General features: G+C 38.1%; 1 protein-coding gene and 1 non-coding gene across 11 annotated transcripts in view; one reads left to right on the top strand and one right to left on the bottom strand.

Annotated features, from left to right (window-relative positions):
- DYM (dymeclin) overlaps nucleotides 1-20,859 on the top strand; it is a 259,645-nt gene that overhangs the window by 88,027 nt on the left and 150,759 nt on the right. For all 10 annotated transcript variants that reach the window (XM_059707262.1, XM_059707264.1, XM_059707261.1 and 7 more), the window contains one exon: nucleotides 163-305. In XM_059707262.1, the coding sequence (XP_059563245.1) occupies nucleotides 163-305 (143 nt within the window). The remainder of the gene's footprint in view (nucleotides 1-162; nucleotides 306-20,859) is intronic.
- On the bottom strand, nucleotides 4,700-4,884 carry LOC132240415 (U2 spliceosomal RNA). The gene has a single exon (XR_009454319.1). It is a non-coding gene; the product is annotated as a U2 spliceosomal RNA (small nuclear RNA).

Raw genomic sequence — 20,859 nt, 5'->3', positions numbered from 1 at the left:
TTAAGCTTCAAGTCTGATGGTCTTCACTATCATGTGACCATGCTAGACTTCTTTGAATTATGCTAATCTTTTGTATTACTAGATTATACAGGTTATTATTATATACAGTCAGATGACTCCCATAAGTATGAGTGTGATTGTCTTCTTTTTCCTTCTGTGTAGTCTTCCATACACCAGCAAACTTGTGAAAACTCTGTTGTATAACTTCATCAGACAAGAAAAGCCACCTCCCCCAGGCACCCATGTTTTCCCTCAGCAGTCGGATGGGGGAGGACTGCTGTATGGACTTGCATCAGGCGTAGCAAGTAAGCCCTTTCTGACTTTTTCAGTACTTCGATGTACACAGATTGCTAATTAGCCATAAATAATTCTGTTTCCTTTGGCTGCCACTATTAATAGTTATATTGGATCTGTGCAGCTATCTAAATGTGACATACTGAAAGTAATTTAAAATATTAATTTTTGCATTCAGTGTAGTGAATGCATTGAAATATATGCAAATAATGAATAAATTGTTTACCTATAAGGCACCATTTTTCAAGAAGAATGTTTATAAATATGCATTTTATATGAGTTCTAGCTGTACAATTCAGTTAAGCTCTTGGAAACTTTTTACTGCTTGTGCTTTATAAGGAAATCATTCTGTTTTAAGGACTTTATTGGTTAGGTTTTTATGTGACTAATTGGGAATAGCTTTCTTATTGTAATAAGTGTTTCATTTGTTGATGACCAATTAGTATATTTTGAAGAGTTTTGTTATAAATTCAAAAGTGGCACAAACGTGAGTTTTATCAGATTAGAAGCAAATTTTGTTAACTGTGGAAAGTCCTTTCCCACCAAAGCCTCATTTCTGCTTCACAGTGATCAGACCTAAGACTCTGGAAGTACCGAGTACCTCTGGTCCGCCCCTTTGTTGGTGTGAAGGACTTATGACTCGAGAGGCTATATAAATGGAACTTTTGTTTTATTCTGAAGGAGAAACAAAAAGTAGGCTGACACTTTGGTAGTTGTGAGGTCTGCACAGAGGTGCTCTTACTAAACGTCTGCTTAATTACATAGTGCAGAGTGCGGCTGTTTGGAGGAATTTTAAATGTAGCTGAGTTCCACAGCTGAATTGTGGTTGTAGCATCCTCGCCACACTCAGGGAGGAGCGTCAGTTTGATATGAAAATGTAGTTCTACAGTGCGGTAACATTAGATAATGAGTCATGGGAACCTCTTTGTGTAAAAGACCTCTCTGTTAATTTTAGGAATTGATCTGTGAACCAGGTTTCTAGATTTGCCTTCCTTTGATTTCTTTTAATTCTGAGTTGAGTTACATTTGTGATCAATCATGGCTTTGTCTTTGGTGCGGAGCAGGCTGCCTAGAATGCCAGACCTGTAGAGTTTTATTCTCCGAGTTCCTCTTACCCACTGCCTGCCTTGTTTCAGGTGAGGAGGCTGTACATGCTGGCTCATTCATGGCCTTGAAGGCAGCATAGGAATGGCTTTGTGTGTCCCATGGGAAGACTTCATTAATACAGTAGTATTTGCTTTTTTAAATTATTAAACCGGTATAGGGATTTAAAGGTTGAGTATTTTGCAGTACCCCAATATGGTTGGAGATTTTGGGGAGCAGACAGTAAGTATAAGGTCATTCATTGCTTTCTCCAAAACAATGGCAAAACTTTGGAGTTTTTTTGTTTTTTTTTTAAAGTAAACATAGATTCATGGGTAGTTTTGTTTTTTCTTGAAGTTGTGTCATCAGAATGAAGTCCAGGATGGCATCTGGTGTCATCAGCATCAGGTGCCAAAACACTTGACTTCTAAATTTTAGATCTGCTCCCACCTAGCTAGCAGTATATTGGAAGGAAGTTCCTTAATTTTCCTGCCTTCCAGGTTCCTTGTTTTTCAAATGAGAAAGTTGGGATAGATGATCTGAGATTATCTCCATATAATTTTCAATGATCTATGGTCTTTTAAAATTTACTACTCAGTTAAAGGCATTAAAATAGTTAGTATTTTAGTGTGCTATAGTTACAGCACATTTTATATAGCTTTCTTCCTAAATCTTTACAAAGCTATTCATGCAAAAATATAAAACATGATGGAGTAATTACTGTTATTTCACAGCATGCAAGTCAAAGGATTATAAAAACAACAAAAGGACATTCTCTTAAAAAAACAAAGCTGTGTATTGTGGGTAAAATGTAAATTTGATCACAGTATGTAATTTGAATAAAGCCACATTCTAGGAAAGTCTGTCAAACTGACAAAGAAAATTTGACTTTAGTTCTCAGTAATCACTTTTGATGATTTTTTGGTTGGTAGTTAAGGAATTTTCCTACTTTAAAAAAGTGTTTTTAAATATTTTTTATTGGGTTTTAGAGAGAGAGGAAGGAGAGACAGAGAGAGAGAAACATTGTTGTGAGAGAGAAGCATTGATTGGTTGCCTCTCATATGCACCCTGACTGGGGATTGAACCCACAACTTGGGCATGTGCCCTGACCGGGAATTGAACCGTCAACCTTTTAGTGCATGGGATGACCCTCAACCAGCGGAACCACACTGGCCAGGGCAGAATTTTCTTACTTTAATATTGGCTTGAGGAAATGTGATTTGGAGGTTCCTCACTGAAAAGAACTAATGTAGCAAAGCCAGATGCAGATTATAAACTCTTTTGGATTATCTTCATTTTCGTTGGGATTGAATTTTTCGTGGGACAGAAAACATTTCCTTTCATAGTGTGTGTATTGTATGTCTTGCTGAAATTATTTCCTCTGAAACAGCATGCCTTATTTTGGAAAACTTTATAGTTTTGGATAGTGAAGTTCTGTTGGTTCTGGCAAGGGAAGATGAGAATCCTGGTGCTACAACTGGGTCCAGATGAGTAACGAGTCACATGTCTGGACCTTCACAGGAGTTCGGCAAGCCTTCTCCAGTTCATTCTCATTTATTTCCGGTTATCTGTTATTTGTTTCCTAGATTCCTGCAAAACCTTTGTTAAATCATCGGTGCCTAACACTCTTTTTCATGCCTCTGCTGGGTTATCTCTTTAACCTTGAATCCTCCTTCCTCCTCTCTGTCACTTTGATTTTCTGCCCATCCACCCATTAAGCTCCATCCCAAGAACTACCTTCTCTTTGAAGAGTTCCACTTCTCCCTCCCAGCAGGATGTAATCTTCTCCTGTGGCACTCACTCTGTTTGCATTATGATTACTGTGTAGAAGTTTTATCTCCCTACATTTCTCTACATACAATACAGTAAGAGCTAACATATTTATAACACTTCTGAGCTTACAGAGCAACTTTTCGTACATCTTACTTTATTCTCATGGCTACCTTGTGAAATAGATGTTTCTACCTTTTGATGTGCTACCTATAGAGATGTTCCTAGCTATTTAATTGCTTGTCTAAGATCACACAGGAAAGAGGTGATGCTGGTTTGCACTTGATCTTAGTTTCTTTGCTTCCTGAACTTTGCTGTCTTGTCTCTCATTGTTACTGTCTGACTCCTGAGTGTGTAAGCGGCTGCTTGACTTCTCTGAGGTTGTTCACTGCAGTGTCTAGCAGAGCACCTTACATCTGGACTCTCAATAAATACTTGTATGTAATCTAATACCAAACGCTAATGCTCATCTGCACTCAAGGCAGGTGTGAAGTCAGTTATAGCAACATGTCTATCATTTTTTGAATGCCTTCTGTTTGCCAGACAGGTTAGCAGCTATTTTACATATATACTTATCTGCTCTTTTTAAAAATATATATTTTTATTGATTTCAGAGAGGAAGGGAGAGGGAGAGAGAGAGAGAGAGAAAGAGAGAGAATCATTGGTCGGCTGCCTCCTGCACGCCCCACACCAGGGATTGAGTCCGCAACCCGGGCATGTGCTCTGATTGGGCACATGTGGCTGGGAACTGAACTGTGCATAGGTCGACACTCAGCCACTGAGCCACGCTGGCCGGCTCCCTCCTCCTCTTTTTTAAAGCTTTATTTGGAAATAAAAGTCACACATACAGAAACATTCTAAAAATAAAAATATTATAAAAAAATTTATATAGCTTTATTTAGATTGATTTGTTAACAATCTATCCCATTTGTTAGGTATTTGTATTCGTTCCTTTCCTTTCTTTTCTTTTATCATTCTGCACGCACACACCCATGCACACTTCTTTTGAACCACTTGAGGGTAAGTTACATTCATCATGGCCCTTTACCCCTAAATACTTGAATGTGTACTTCCTAAAAGGTAACATCTCTTACACAACCACAGTATACTTATCAAGTTAGTCAATTTAACATTCAGCTATCCTTAAAAACAAATGAGGTAGGCATTTGCTTCTACCTCAGTAAAAATAAAGAATAGAGATTTCCCTCTATAGTTCAAAATCTCCTTTAGTAAGTATATAATGTCATTTGTGTTGCTCTTAAATTGAATTTTTACAATTAGGTTTTCTTGTGCCTGCGTGTACCAGTTCATCTATCTTAGACTAAACACTCCAGGATGCAGCATCTGTCCTTTCTGTTTATTACTGGCCTGCAGAACACAGTGGGTGCTTGGATAATGTTTGCTCAAAGTGTCACAAACAATTAGAGGGATTATTAATACTTCTTCATTACTACCGGTAAGTCTTTTTGCAGTTAAGGAGAATGGTGGAAATTAACTTGTCTAGATTTTGTTCTTTTTTAAAAAGCGTTTTTACATGTGTCAAGTGTGATTTGCTTCTTTAACTGAAAGCGGTTATATATATAAACCACTGGTAACATATAAAATGCATGCCAACACGCCGCTATTCATAATCTTCAGCACAAGAAAAAATGGCTTCCTTCTCCTCTGTAGTTTGTTAGTTTAAACTGATAAGAACAGATACTACACTTGATCTTAGCCAAAAGGCCGAGAAGCGATTAGTTTGTTAGTTTAGAAATTCCTCTAATATGCTGAGAAAATGGCAAAATAATCAATTGCTATATTACTTTACTGTGTAGAAAAGAATGCTACAGTTTTAATTACTGTGGTTTCTTTAAGTGAATCATAGAATTCTAGGCTTGTAGAGATAATTATAAAGGCCACACGGTGGCTCCCAGCATTAGCAGTGCCTCCTGGCATACTTTAAAACAATGCATGTGCTTACTCCTTGGAATTTCTGAGTCATAAGGCATGAGGTGGGGTCGGCCATACACATTTCCAGTAAGCATTCTAGAAGATGGTGATATGGCTGGTCCATTTCTGCACCACTCGGGTGCTGGCCCTTTCCTGTGCTGGAATCTGTTCGGCTGTGGGCCCATCATGGCAGGCACTTGAGTCAGTACAGTTAATTACTGAGGAATACATGGTTTCGAGGCAGCTCTAATGGGTTCCACTGACCCCCTTCTATGTAAGATCTTAGTTTCTCTTACTGATTTCTGCATTGCTCTCTGTTGATGAGGTCCAGTTTATCAGTCTGTTCTCTGGTCTGACCATGAGTACAGTTCTCCAGCATCAAATAAATTGGAACTGGAACACCCCCCCAACCCCCCGATTCTGGACACTGTGCTTTTTCATTAATCTAGTCAAAATGCCCGTTGGCTCTCTTGGCAGATAATATTCAGTTATTAGTGAACTTATTGTTCCTTTTGCCATAGCATTTCTGTCCTATCTTTTCTCCTTCAGGTTTTATGTACACAGGTACAGACCTTTCAGTGTATTTCAGTTAGTTATCATTTTGTTAGTTGTGGTGTAGTGCCGGGGTCCTGCCCCAGCGGGTCCAGGGGTTCCCCAAAGGTGTGGACGGAGTCGGCGAAGAAGGAATGACACGGAGACAGTGTTCAGTTGATCAGCAGCCTAGCCAGGATCTCTAGCCAGGATCTCCAGCCAAGTTCTGTTCTGGATCTCCAGAGAGGTTCTGCTTCGGATTTCCAGCGAGGTTCTGTAGCCATGTTCCCTCGCTAGGTTCTCCAGCCAGGTTCTGTCCAGGCTCTCCAGTCAGGTTCAGTGTCCAGGTTCCAGTCAGGTTCTCCTGCCAATCTCTGTAGTCAGGTTCAGTGTCCAGGATCCCTTGCCATGTTCTCCCACTAGGCTCTGTCTCTAGGCTCCGAGGCCAGTCCCGGTCCAGGATCCTCTGGCATGCTCTCGCCAGCCAAGTTCTTCTGTCTCTAGGCTCTGTGTAGGTTCTGTCTTCTGAATTCTGTCTCCTGAGTTCTGTGTCTTTCTGTCTTGTTACAACTGTATTTATACCAGTTGATTCAATCCTATCAATCTCTATTACAAAGGTTAGGGCGTTTCTTATCTCCATTCCAGGGAGAAAAGATTATGTAGTTTAAGCATGATTGTTCGTAGTTAAAGGGATTAATTACCCGCCTGGCACTTAGTTGAGGGGTTTTATTCCCTCCCTAACTTCAGGGGAAAATCCCTACCTGGGGATTCAACCTTTCTCGGAGAGGTGACTTTGGTTAAAACACAGCGCCAAGAAGGTGAGCAAACATATTAAGAACCGTATGCCATATATGCCAGGTCCCTTGAAACAGCAAGGATGGACTGGCTCCCGGCAGTGTAGACCATAGTTCCACCCAAAGAATAAGACTTGTTCTCATTTTTAGCTCTAGATCATCATTTAAAAAGTATTTTGGGGCTTCCTGCTTTTTTCAGGCTTATGTCCTTGACAACATATTGTGAGAGTTTGACACATTCTAATTTCTGTGTGGAAAGCAGAGTATATATGTAAAATAGCAATGAAAATTAATAAAACAGGATTTTTGTGTCTCTTTTATGGAGAACAGATTTTATTGCCTGGAATCCCAGTGAGGATTTGCTGTGGGGGCAGTAGCCTGTTTTCCCCAGACAGCCAACAGTAGAGTTAATGAGGATTCCTAAAGTTTCCCTGACTTTTAGGGCTTAATCTCAAGGATCTTCATGAAACTGGATCTTCATGAAACTCGCCCAGTGGCAGGAGATGCTGGGCGAGCCTCTTGTGAGTTCATACCAGGCTCTCCCCCTCCTCTCCTCTCTCTGTTCTTTGGATTACACCTCGGGGACCTCACAGCTGCCTTTTCCCTCCACTCTCCCTGGAGTCTTTGTGGATCAGGATGGATTTCCAGAGCCTGATACTGAGAATCAGATGATTTAGATGGAGTCCCAGCTCAGGGTGAGCTTAGACATGTTCTTCAACTTTGAATCTCATTATAAAGCTGATAAATATAAGCCGTTTTGTGAGGCATAAGTGAGATATTGTGTATAAAACCACTTCTAAAACTGTGTAGCATTTATCCTCATGTTCCATGCACCAATCCTCTGCTGCTGCTTGTTAATTAAAATTAAAATAATTGAAAAGGAAATAAATTTAATTAGATGAAATTAATGATCAGAAAATCTTTAACAAATTTATGCCCCACAATTTAAAAAATTAAGAGAATCTTTTATCTTTTTTATCTGCTCAGTGTTTGAAACTGTCTTTTTGAAAACTGACTAAATTGAATACATCAGCCATGTTTTTGCTGTTTCTCCAACTGGCTTTTCATTTTATGTGGTGCAAATTTTGGCCAATGGCAGTCAGAAAGGAAAATTTGATTGTTAAATAGATATTGCCCACAAGAGATTTGTCCTTGCTTCCTAACTGAACTTGCCTTGACAACAATCACTAAGGTACCATTTCTTATTTATTAATTTATCTGATTTTATTTTCTGCTTGAGAGTTTTTTATAAAATTGGCCAAAGATTTTAATAAACACTTGACACTGACCCAACTTGAATTGTAATAAATATTTCAAATGTTCATCTAATCAAAAATATCAGTAGTATTGGTAGTCTTAGTTATTGTCAGCAAGGCAAATGATATTTGTTTCTTACTTGAATTTGTAAGCATATCACCCTACCTTGTTAGAGATGTTCCACAAAACAATGGCCGAAGACCCTTACCTGTGTGATTCATTATCAGATGGGAGCTCGGTGTTTGGTGGCAACAAATAGCTCACACTGCTGTGACAGTACCATAGACGGGTGGCTTGGACGGTGGACATTTATTTCTCACTGTGCTGGAGTGTGGGAGTCTAAGATCAAGTGCCGACAGGTTGGTGTTCTGGTAAGGGCTCTGTCCTGGCGTGCTGACGGCCACAGTGTATGTTCACATGGCGGAGAAGGAAGCTCTGGTGTCTCTTCCTCTTGTAAGGGCACTCATTTTATCATGGGGTCCTCATCTAAACCTCATCACCTCCCAAAGGCCCACTCTTACTACCATCACATTGAGTGTTAGGGCTTCAATATTTGTTTTGGGGAGACACAAATATTGAGTTCATAATATGTACTAAGTAGGTTGTGCTGGAATTCCTCTCACTGAAATTCTCATTTTGGGAGACTGCTGGTCTCCTTTGGATGTTGATAGCTAAGGCAACTTTTAGCTCCAGTCATTCTTTATTTTAAACCACAGCCCTGCTTAGTGGTAGTGGTGAGGATTGTGGACAAAGCAGAACACTCACGGCCCACTCAACCTCACTAATGTGCGTGTGTGTGTGTGTTTTTAAGGCATTCCAAAATAGATAAGCAGCTCCTCCAAAAATACAATTTTGTGATTGAAACAGATTTTTTCCCTCTGATTTTGGAGTCCACTGCTTTTTATTGTCCTTTGGTGGGACTGGCTCTAGATTTTGGTAACTTGGTATTATGGAAGAGGTGCAAGTGTCAGGTTCTGGCTGTTGGTAAAGACCAAGAATTGAATGCCAGTCCTGCCATTTGTTAACTAGGGGTTCTTGGGCTATTTAACCTCTTAGTGACTTATCTTCCTCACAGTTAAATGAGGATTATCTTCCCTGGTAGGGGCTCACATGAGCAAAAGTATAGGACACAGGCTGGCACCTAGTAGGTACACAGTAAAAAGTCACTGTTGTAACAGGTACAGCATGGTAATATTTAAAAGAAAACTTTTGTTGAGAAAAATAGGAAAAAAGCCAGTGACCGTATGATTTACAAGTTTACTCAGAATTTGAATGTAAATAAATTATGAAAATATCTGATATCTATTTATAATATAAATTTCATATAGTCACTAAAAGAATTATGTTGAATAGTTATATTGTGAGAAGGAAAGATAAGTTATAACATTTATTCAGTGTTTCTTTTGATTCTATTCTTCTTTGACCTTGTCTTTTAGTATATTTTCAAGCTTTTAAATTGTCTCTAATGCTTAAAAGAAGGTGAAGCAAGGAAGGTTGACCTTGAGATTTCTTGTGTTCTTTTTGTTTTTGTTATAAGACACAACTGTAATGTGATTATAATTGGGTATTTAATGTTTTAAAGAGCCAAGCCTGATTAAATGTGTTCTGCCAAACTGCGCTTTCCATCACAAGTACTGAGGTTTCACACAATAACTTCTGATATATGGCTTTTCCACTTGAATGAGCCATCAAAAATGTTTTTTCCCCTTTGCTTGCTGTGGTGGGTGTCCCAGCCAAATTAGAAGACTGAAGTGGTGATTATTTGTTTAGACAAATGCTGTAATGGAGAATTTAATAAAGTAGAATTTGGAGATTAAAACTCATATTTCTCCAAACTGCTATTATTGAGAAAGTGATTAAATTCATTATGATAGGGATGGCGTGCAGTAGTTGTAATTTATATTATGTGATGTTTTTTTTCTCTTCAGTTTTGGCTTTTGCTGGGCTGACTCAGTGAGAGAAGGAGAAAAAGTATGTGACACTCAGAAACAAACAGGCATAGTTGTGAAAACATTCCTAATTAAAGCACTTTGAATTTTCAAAAAAAGAGAGTACTTTATAAACAGTAATTACATTCTCATCCATTTTTATTTGGGATGCTTTGGTAGATTTTATATACATGGTGAAAGAATGACCTTTTTTCTTCTTTATTTTCAGGAATGAACTCATTTTTTGACTAATAAAATATAGTTAATTTCAGTTTACTATTTCCTTGTAGTGGTTTCTTGCAGGGACACATTGAGCATTTAGATTAGTACCCACAACACAGAACGACTGTATTTAGTTGTAGAGTAGTCATATAAGTTATTTTACTTTTAATTGTTCTCTGAAAAAAGGATTTATGTCTGATTTTAGACTTTTTAAAAGGTGTTTATGAAATGATATTCATTGGAAGTAGTATAATGTCAAAATACAATATTGACTTATCTTTTATTGTAATATGCTAACAGCCACTCCCAAACCAGTTTCTAGAAATGGCTTTGAAGTCAGTATGCCATCCTATACTCTCATTTCCTTCTTAACAGATTTGAAGGGAAGATTAAGGTCTCTTTATGCCACAAATAGTTGGGGAACAAATTCATTCATCACCAGGAAGAATATAGAAGAAAGCGAACAATTTCAGATAAAATTCTAGGAATAAGTTTCTAAGTCATGCTCTAAGTGTTGTTTATTTGGCACCAATTTTTTAATGTTTTTTATTTTTATTTATTATTTATTTATTTTATAGAGAGGAAGAGTGAGTGAGAGAGAGAGAGAGAGAGAGAGAGAGAGAGAGAGAGATAGAGATCAATTTGTTGTTCCATTTACTTATGAATTCATTGGTTGATTCTTGTATGTGCCCTGACCAGGTTTCGGACCCACAATTTTGATGTATTGTATAATGCTAACCAACTGAGATACCAGTCAGGGCTGTTTTTGAGACTTCTGTAGCATAATTTATTGTGGAATTTTAAAATTTAAAGATATTTAAAAAGTAAGAATGTTAAAATTATGGAATTCTAATTTTTTGAGAGCGTAAATCTTATTTGAAAAATGAAACTATTAAAATGAATTTGCTTTAAAACTGTTAAATTCTATCAGTTAAGTGAGTGTAACTTTTATTAAGCAGCTGTTTTAATTTACATTAATTTCAGCATGGATGTTTGGAAGTAGTTTCAAAGGTTAAATTTATTCAAGGTTATTTGCTTACAATTTGTGAATGGTAATAAAAACCCTCATAAATTATAGTTGGTGTAGTTTAGAGACCCCTTTTACATGAATAAATATTTTAAAATCTCTAGTGTTATGAGTTATGTGAAAACTTCCCTTTTGAAAATTTTCTGCAACTTTGAAGTTATATTGATGGGTGCATATAGGGATGCATAGATGGGTAGGAATGTTATCACAAATTTAGCAAAATGTTAATGTAAAATCTAGGAGATGAGTGTATAAATTACGTATTCACTATATTACTCAGCTTTTCTGCATGCTTGACAATTTTTATAATAAAATGTTGGGGGAAAATAGAATCACTATGAGGATGAATTAATGTTGTAAATTTCAGGTTGCTCTTTAAAAAGCTATCACTAAGCTCCTAATTCTTCCTGAATTGCTAGGTAAGATTCTGAAGAATGTGAAGTTTGGACCAGACCTGGGCTCACATTTTTATTGAGAGCTATTTAGCAATATAAGCGTGTGAAATTTTGTAACCTCTCGAAGCCTTTCCCTATTTATAAAAATGGGATGATGATTCCTTGTAAGATTATGGTAAATGTCTTCATTTTTCTCCTCTTCTACTTGTTAGTAGGTTTTGTGAGCCAGACCATGGTCTGTGGAGGCCCATTGAATCAAACTCGGTGGCTGGGGAAGGAGAGGGCAGCCTCTGCACTCACTTCTGTAAGGCCATCGTGGCCCCATATGTGACAGAGGCGAAAGGGAGGAGAGAAGCAGAGAGCCATTCTCACCAGCAAAATAATGCGTGGATTGGAAATAATACAGCTTTTGGCATCAGATGGGCCTGAGCTGGAGACGGGGCCCTGCCTCCTATGAGCTGTGTCACTTGGATTAAGTTACTTAACTTTGCTGATCCCTAATTTCCTCGTTTAAAAAACGGCATTTAGACTCTCTTTACCTGTCTGTGGGCTTTTGTGAAGTTTAAATAACATGACAAGTAGTGAGCAAGTTTTTAGAACATGATAAATGCTGAAAACAAGTACTAGTTACCATTTATTTACCTGCCTCATCTTTTCCCCCTCTTGTTTATATCAATTTCTCTAGTTTTACAAACATCTTACATATTTTATCTTATATGTTTTATGTTCCTTCAGCCTTTCTGCTTACAAAATTAAGCAACTCCCCCCACCCCCAATTTTCTGGATTATTAAAAAGGGTAAACACAGGTCCAGCAGCAGCCTCCTTAGTATCCTTAACCATAACGTCATCAAATTGGAAGCCTTACTCGCTATCAGTACCATTTTTCAGGCTAAAGGAATTACAACTCCACACATAAACTGGATGACTCTTAGAACACGACCTTGTGTCAAAACAAGTTACAAGAAAACACATACAATATGAAAGTTCAAAGACAGGCAAACCTATATCCAAAAAGCCAGGCAAATCTAAACTACGGTGTTTAGAGTTCCGCCTGTAGATGGTGAAACTCTAATGACAAGCAAGGACATGGTTATCATGAACATGGATAGTAATATTTGATGAGGAGCAAAGTACCTGTCCTCCTCAGTTTACCGGGAATGGCTGCAGTGCGTAGAAGTATGTTTCATTCTTCAGATGTCTTTGGTTTGCAATTTAAATGAATTTCTTGTTTACTCTTGTTTGTTACTTTTGAGTTACACCAGTACTTTATTCTTCAGGGTGATTTTTGTTGACTGGTGTTTCTTCACCTTTTTCTTTATTATCACCATCCTAAAGAGCCTTTTTAGAGCATTTTTTCTTAATTGCCATTGCCACTCCCAAAGGAAAATTTCAAGTCACAAATATATACTGTTTATATCTGTGCTTTATACCTAAAAAGAGTTAGTTTTTTTCATCCTTCCCACATCAAGTTTTCAAGTTTTGCCCCAGGAGCTGATACTGCCACCTTTGAAAATGCGTAGCGTAAGCTCACATTGGTAGAGCCAACTTCCTCCAACTCTGTTTTTTGAACTCCTGGGGTGCATTTTCTATTCCTTCATCTTCTTTCTGTCCAGCAGGGCCATACCTCTCAGAGATATTTAAATGACTTCAAATGACTTACAACTTGATTTTGTATTTCCCTTATCTGTTTTTACAGTCACAACACTGACAGATACTAATGACAATATAGTTTTTTGTACATTCATATATATATGTATATTTCAGAGAGGAAGGAAGAGAGATAGATCAATGAGAGAGAATAATTGATTGGCTGCCACCTGCATTGCCCCCCACATCCCCCCCACCCCCTGGGGATCAAGCCCTCAAGCTGAGCATGTGCCCTGACCAGGAATGGAACCGTGACCATCCAGGCTCATAGGTTGACACTCAACCACTGAGCCATGTTCGCTGGGCTGTAAAATCCTGTCTTGCTTATGTAACATTATTTTGTATTTTCCACGTCATTAATGTGTCTCCAAGAATACAATTTTAATAGTATATCATGTGGATCCATTATCTCACAGAGACCATTAGAAGTTATGAAAATTTAAAAAGTAAGATTAGCTATAATTCCACCATTGTAACAAATCAATCTTCCTTTTTTTTCTTATTCTTTTTCAGTTCTTGCCCCTGTGTATATGTATATATACACATATAGCAAATTAAATATTTAAGAGACATTTAAAATGCGCAAATAATATCTTTTATCTTATAATTAGGATACGTTTTGAAAACAAAATAGCGTATTACTCTGCTTGAAAAGTTTGAGTCCTAATAAAAAAAGGTGCGGTTTAAATCCAAGGTGTTACGTTTATTAATTTCAGATCCTGAATTGGTCAGATTAGGAGAGCAGGCAAATTCTTGCAGTAAAACAGCTCAAGTTATTTACTTCCTCCTTTTGGCTGTATGATTAATAGCACATGTTTGAGGCATCCTGTTGCTCGTATTCAAAGGGAGAGTGTTATGGTAAGACTAGCAGTACTTCTGCCAGCTCTCATGTTGTTCATAAAGCTCACTGGTTTATCTGGGCACAGTTGTTTTTCCTGAGCTAAGTTAAAGGGCTTAAAAGACAGGGTATGTAAGGCAAACTGGCTGTTCCATCATCTCAGGTAGGGGCATATTTTGGGGACATTGCAAAGGATTTATTCGGATGTGGTATGACAGTGACTGCTAGTTTGTCTCCCTCCCGTTTTAGCTAACTACATGGATGCCAAGCGTAGATCAGGTTTCTCAGTCCCCTTTGCAGCCAGGTATGGTCTATATTTTGGCCAAGGGAATGTGAGCAGAAGTGGTATAGGCAAACTTAGAGGTCGAGTTCTTAAAGAGAATGCATGTACTCATCTCAGTCCTGCCGCCTTGAATGAAAATAGGATGGCTGGATGGGGTTAGCCATGAGTAAACTTAGGAACAGAGACTGTACACAGTGGAGCAGCCGGGGGAAAGGAGCCTGGCTCTTGAACGTCGTGGAGCAACGTGCAGGCTCTGCTGCACCGACTTTTGGGCTTTTGTTAAAGCCGTTATTACTCAGGCCTGTTACTTGTAACTCACCCTAATCCTGACTTACAATGGAGCGATAACGTATAGTGGAAGAACAGAAGGCAGGAGTATAATAAACTAGCTTTCTAGGGTGGGCTATTTGTAGGAGTTATCAGAACCTCTTAGCAAGCAGAACGCAGTGTGATGAGAACAGGCCTTGTACATCTCCCTCTCTGTGTAGCAGTTTTTGTCCTCCACTCCCCAGCTCTTTTGTTATACTCTTCAAAGGTAAGACATTTAAGTTCAGAGTAAAAGAAACAACAAAAACAGTGAATTATATAATCTTTCTTATTGTTACACAGACCTTGAATTCTCCTAATTCACACATTGTTGAAAAAGCCATTAGAGCCATTAACAGTGCTTTTTAAGCCTAACCATAATAGCTGAGACATATGAGTGCATAATGTTAAGGACCTAGGAATTTGTCAGAAGCCACTTGGCACATATTTTATGTTACAAATTAAGGCACATTTAAGTTCTACTTCGGTAAACGTACTCACTTTTGTTTTATAATTACTAAAATGGAATTATATGCCAGTCCAATGACTTAACTTTTTTGAAATCTTTGTGTGAAATTAGTGGTCCAGGAAAAACCACCATGTTTGTTTTCTGACCTTACTTATTCTTAGCACATCATGGACTATCTCCAAGAGTTCATGCATCCCAGTTGGAGAAATAGCATATACGTGATGTAAACCTAGTGGAGTTCTTAGCAAACTGTATTTTCCTTTCTGTCCTCTCTGAGTGATGTGATATTTTGCAAAAAGCCTGAAACCTGATTTAAGCCTTGAAGTTTTGTGACCTTGGAGGTGGTGGGGATGGAGATCATTAAATCTCTGGTTTTCGTGATCTGCAGTTTTATTTTGTTGTGTTATTTCTTCTTTTAACTTAGGAATTCTGGCGAGACGTAAGTTAGACCTTTTCTTCTTCATATCTCTTAACCTCTCTTAAAATTAATTCCATTACTTTCTCTCTCTCTGCATTCTGGGTAATTCCTTTGGATTTATCCTTCAGTTCACTAATTCTCTTTCCAACTGTATCTGATCAACTATGAAACCTTTTCATTGAAGTTTTCTAATGTTTAAGTTATATGTGAGGTTGAACTTGAAAATATGGAGGATTTTTTTGATGAACCATGTAAATTCCTGAAGGGTCAGGATGGGAAGAGCAGTGGGAGACCATGCCAGTGTAGGGGGCATACTGAACCATATGGCATTTAGCCGAGGTATGATGGAGCTTTAGGTCTCTTTGCTGATCCAGTAAACAGGGACATAAGGCATAATATGATTAGTTCTGAGCATCTTGTAGGGGAAGGTAGGTAATCAGCTATAATTATAGCCCTTGACAGTTTGTCTTGGTGAGGCTTTTGGCCTCGTGGCCTCAAAGGAAGCATCTTATCTGAAGGATTCAGGGCTCTGTGAACACCCCATCCCTCTTATATCCTGCTGGTTAGTTCTGTCCTGGCAGGGGAAGGGCATCGTATTGGTAGTGTGGTCTTACTAGTTATGCATCACTGTGTTTTGGAGGACTAATCAGAGAACCCACAACCTTCTTAATTGATCATTTTGAAGCTAGCTTAACAAAAATTTGTAACTTAAAAAGCTTGAAATACATCAGTTGAAGACCATGACCAATTCACAACAAAGTGAGTACTGCCTCAATAACAGAACATCCTCCAGACTCCAGGATTCCAAACATGTGTGGGTCCTGTGTCTGTGTGCACAAAGAACTTTGCAGCACAGCCGAGCATGGTGGAGCAGCCAGGCTTTCCCATAGGAAAGTGGGTAGGATGTCCTATAAACTCTAGTAATTGTTTTCTTAAGTTTATGAAAACCAAATACAGTATCCCATAACTGACTTAGTAAGTTAATAGATCATTGTAATATACGTAACAGCGAAAGTAAAGGCCTTATAATTGTGTGTTTGTAAGAACATGAGAAAGGAATTAAATTCTTGGCCGGTTTGTGGCCCTTCAGAACCGGGAAGCAGCGCATACCTTGGGAAGCACTGTCGTGCCCTCATGTCATGCCCTCACAGCCTGCCCCACGCCTGACCAGCTTCGTCTGCTACCATTCCATGCCCTGCAATGCTTTTTTCCTCCACCTGTACACCTGTCATTCCCTTTACTCCCAGGGTCACAGGCAGCTTCTTTGGGAAGCTCTCCTGGAATACTCAGCAGAGCTAGCCCTCGGTTTCCCCACAGGACTCTGTAAAACTCACAGGATGTTGTATTATAACGACATTCCTACCTGTCTCCCCTCTTAAGATTAGATTATGGGCACCTTAAATGTAGTAACAATTTACTGAAGAATCTGAGCATGCCCACCAAAGACAATGTAGTAAATATTTATTCACCAGAAGGAGGAGGCAGAATGCCTAGGAGAGATGGTTCCTTAGGAGGAAATCAGGAAATGCAGATCGAGTACCAAGATGAACAAACAGAAAGTAGAAGAGCCAATAGAACAATCCAAGCAAAAGCAAAAACACAGTTATATAGGATTCTGTGGATGAAGGTGAAGAGTGGGAGAGAAGTGTGGCAAAATAATTGGGGACTACACTTATTGTAAACCACAGAATACTATTCCTTATAGCAAAATAGATTGAATTTAGGCCTGTTACATCCCATGAGCTGAATATCCGATCTGTGCTAAGTTTCAAACATGTAATTCAGGCCAGAGCCCCCTTTGTTGTTTTGGAGCCAGAAGGGCAGTGAGGGTAGCGGGTGAGAGCATCTGCTTTACACACAGAGCAGCTCTGCTTAGCTCTCTCACGTGAGTAGGAGTTTAGCCTCTTTGAGTTTAATTTCTTTATCTGTAAAATTGGGTGGATGAAGATAATGCTTGGTGAGATTTAATGTGATCATTTCTGTAGATCATAATTAAATGGCAGAAGCTTCTCTTTTCCCCCTCCCTTTTCTTTGCTTCTGTCACCTCTCCACCCAACAGTTCCTTGAGTATGGTGGTCTTTAAACTTTATTAATCATACATTCCATCGATACACGCTTTTTTAATTTTTTTGATTTTTATTTCTATCATTTTTCCTTTATTTGAAACACGCTTTTAAAGCAGACCATTGATTTAAGTGAATTGATTTATAAATTATTGTTATCCTAATATATTATGTACATTATGAGACCTTTACAAATTGACATTTTCCAAAGGATAAGATAAACTGTAAAGTAATTAAAATTTTAAAAAATCTTTTTTATAAGACAAAAATTAATAAACATCTGGATGAGTTTTTAAGTGCCTTGCTAATCGCCGTGGCTTCATAATGTCATCATTTAATGTCTCAGGAAACTATATATTTGGAGCCATGTTTATTGTTAATAATGGTGGGTATAACTATATTTTCAGAGAGCCTTGGTGATGGGTGGAAGGCAGTTTTCTTCAGAGATCTGATTACTGTTGCCTTTGTTTTGAGCTTGCAGAACGGCCAATAAAGAGCCCACACAGGTAGAAGAAAGGCCAGCCCTGCTGGTTTTTGTCTTGTTTGCTTGTACTTGAATTTTTAATATATGTTTTCTCTATCTGTGATTTCTTTGTCAGAAAGTTTAAAAAGTTTTATGGTTCCATTCTTTTTAAAATAGATTTTTATGAGAGTCAGTTTAATTAAACCCAGATAATATATTAAGCACAGCAAACCACAGGATGTCTCATTATGTTGAAAGAGAAGGCGTGAATGCCTCTGCCACTCCTGTCCTGGGCGTGACCTCACTCTTCTCCGAATAGCTTGGTTACTGGCATGACATACAATTTCCTGATAGAGGAGCTGAGGCTGGTACCAGTGCCAGTCTTTATAACCCATGTTGGAAGCTGTTGTTAGTGTGTGTTTATTAACTGCTCATTGAATTTAATGCTTTGGGAATATTTTTTCAATTTCATGAATACCTTTGAGCCATTCCATTCTATAGTATTCACTTTTATTTGCACGTCCCACATTTACTATCTGTAACTTGTTTGCAGATCATTTATGTCTTACGAACCTTCTGGAATCATTAATTTGGAATCTTCCCTTTCCAGAATTTATGTATGTCCTCTCATTTCAAAGATTCTAGTTTCTGCCTGGCTGGCGTGGCTCAGTGGTTGAGCATCGACCTATGAACCAGGAGGTCACGGTTCGATTCCTGGTCAGGGCACATGCCCAAGTTGCGGGCTCAATCCCCAATGGGAGTCGTACAGGAGGCAGCCAGTCAATGATTCTCTCTCATCATTGATGTTTCTATTTCTTTTTCCCTCTCCCTTCCTCTCTGAAATCAAGAAAAAAATAAATATTTTTAAAATAAACAAAAAAGATTCTAGTTTCCTAGTGTCCTCAGCTCCCATCTTCTTGGACTTTGACAATCGATGTCACTGTTATTGCTGCCTTTCAGGCCTGGGACACCATTCTCCATCACTAAGGCGTTCTTCTTGGGATTATCAGTAACACTGAAGTGGTCAGAGTTTGGGAAGAAACTCTTTCCATCTTCCCCTGAGTGTCACTTTCGACCAGGGCGGGGTAGTTACTCACAGCTTCTTTTATCTGTGGCCATCTAGCCTGGAGCCAGGTTTGAATTCCCAGAAAAGTAACAGTTGGAAATGTATATGGAAAAAATGACTGTTACTGAAGGAGTAATACATCTATACGACATACTTTATTACATCTGCAGTTATTTGATTTATATTTACTTCACAAGTGGAACTTCAATGCGAATGTAGGCAATTTGTCTAAGACTTTTCTAGTAGGAACTTTTATTTGTGGATTCTAAATTAATTGTTTTTTGTTACTGGCATTGTTAAAGTTAATAAGTTTATTCTTTGTTTTTGAGTGCTTGGGTGTTTGCAGTAGCAACGAAAATTCTAGACATAAAAAGGCTCTGTCATTTTCACATGGGTGGCTTATTACATTGTTGGATTTCTTCAGCTAAAGAAGGAATAACTGGTTATATCTGGTTAAAGCTTGTTGAAAGTTACGTATGTTTCTCTTCCATCATCAACACACATACCTAACTTTTATGTTTTGTTGGGGTTACCTCATCGCCAGCAGAGAAAGGAGTGGTCAGAGTGCTGAGGGGTTAGAGACCATGTAGCAAGGAGGAACGTTGTGGGGGCAGGGCTTATTTCGTTTGAGGAGGGGGACTCCGGTGGAGGTATATACACTGCCAGATACTTAGAGCTGCCATATAGGACTTATTTCCTATAGGGCAGTATTTCTCCAACTTAACCACACCCATGCAGCCATCATGATTTTGTCTTATATGAGTATAGCTTGAATTCCAATATACTTACTTCTCTTTTCCAAGATTGTAAGCATAATTACTCTATCTTTATAGTAAGTGGTAAATCCTTGGAAATTGTGAGATCGAAGTGCTAGTAACATATTTTTCTAATACACATAATTATTGAAGGTTTTAAAAAAGAATAGTGCATAACCACCCCTCACTTCTCAGCGGTCCGTGCGTGATTTTGAGAAGCAGTGCTTTCGAGGCTGACATTGGGACAGAGGGGATGAAGTGATCTGTTGCCTGTCCCCTAAATTCTCAGTGCCCCTTTCTTATTTTATGGATGATAGTTAATTTGCCTAACGTTTTTGTGTGTGGGTATGAGATGGGATTATCTCTGAAGATAATAGGTTTCTTATTAATTTTTCCCTTTATGCTTTTACACTTAAGTGTTTGACTCATCTTAGGTTGTCATAAATGTTTGTTTTAGGAATGTGGGAATCTAGATTTTTACTGAGACAGGTAAATTCTGTTAACTTTCACTGTTTTTTCTTTTTGAAAATAGATATCTTCATAAAATACTAAATTATTTCAGTGGGTTTTTTCAAGTTTTCTTTAACAGTTTCATTTTCTATTCTTAAAGGAACAAAATTTTTAAAAAGTTCCATATGGCTTATATTATGCCAGTTTATAAATCAGAGATTCTGACAGATTTCAAACTACAGAGGTGGATAAAATTTCTTATACTGTACTATGAATTTTTAAAACATTTTTCTCTGTTCTTTATGATGTATTTTTTTGTCTTTTTTGAGGTGCTTAAAAAAGCATTGCTTTTGGGACACAGGATAGGGACTGTAATATCATGTTGTTTTGTGTTAGGAAAATTGAATTTGACTCAAAACTGTTTTAGGAACTTGCAGTCATCAGATATTTTAAGAGTGCTTTAAATGTAAACACATGTAAAAAGTGAATCTGTTAGTGACTGCCCCACCCCCCCCTTCCGTTTTCTAGCACTATAGTGTGACTGGCCATTCAAGGCTGTGTATGTTACTGTTTTACATTTTATTATTTATTTATTTACTTACTTACTGTTTTACATTCATTTTAAAATCACAAAAATAATTACTAGCTATTATGTTTTCTTTTTCTTTTTTTTTTAAAAAAATATATTTTTATTGATTTCAGAGAGATCTGGTGCCCTTGACCGGAATCGAACCTGGGACCTTTCAGTTCACAGGCTGACGCTCTATCCACTGAGCAAAACCAGCTAGAGCACATTTTCTTAACACATCTGTTGATTACACACAAAAAGGAGTACTTGAGGACTCTGCCTTTTAATAAAGATACAAC

This window comes from Myotis daubentonii, chromosome 8, assembly GCF_963259705.1.
Source record: "Myotis daubentonii chromosome 8, mMyoDau2.1, whole genome shotgun sequence".
Taxonomy (NCBI): Eukaryota; Metazoa; Chordata; class Mammalia; order Chiroptera; family Vespertilionidae; genus Myotis; species Myotis daubentonii.
Note: the sequence above shows the minus strand (reverse complement) of the source record. Positions and strands in the feature narration are given on the sequence as shown.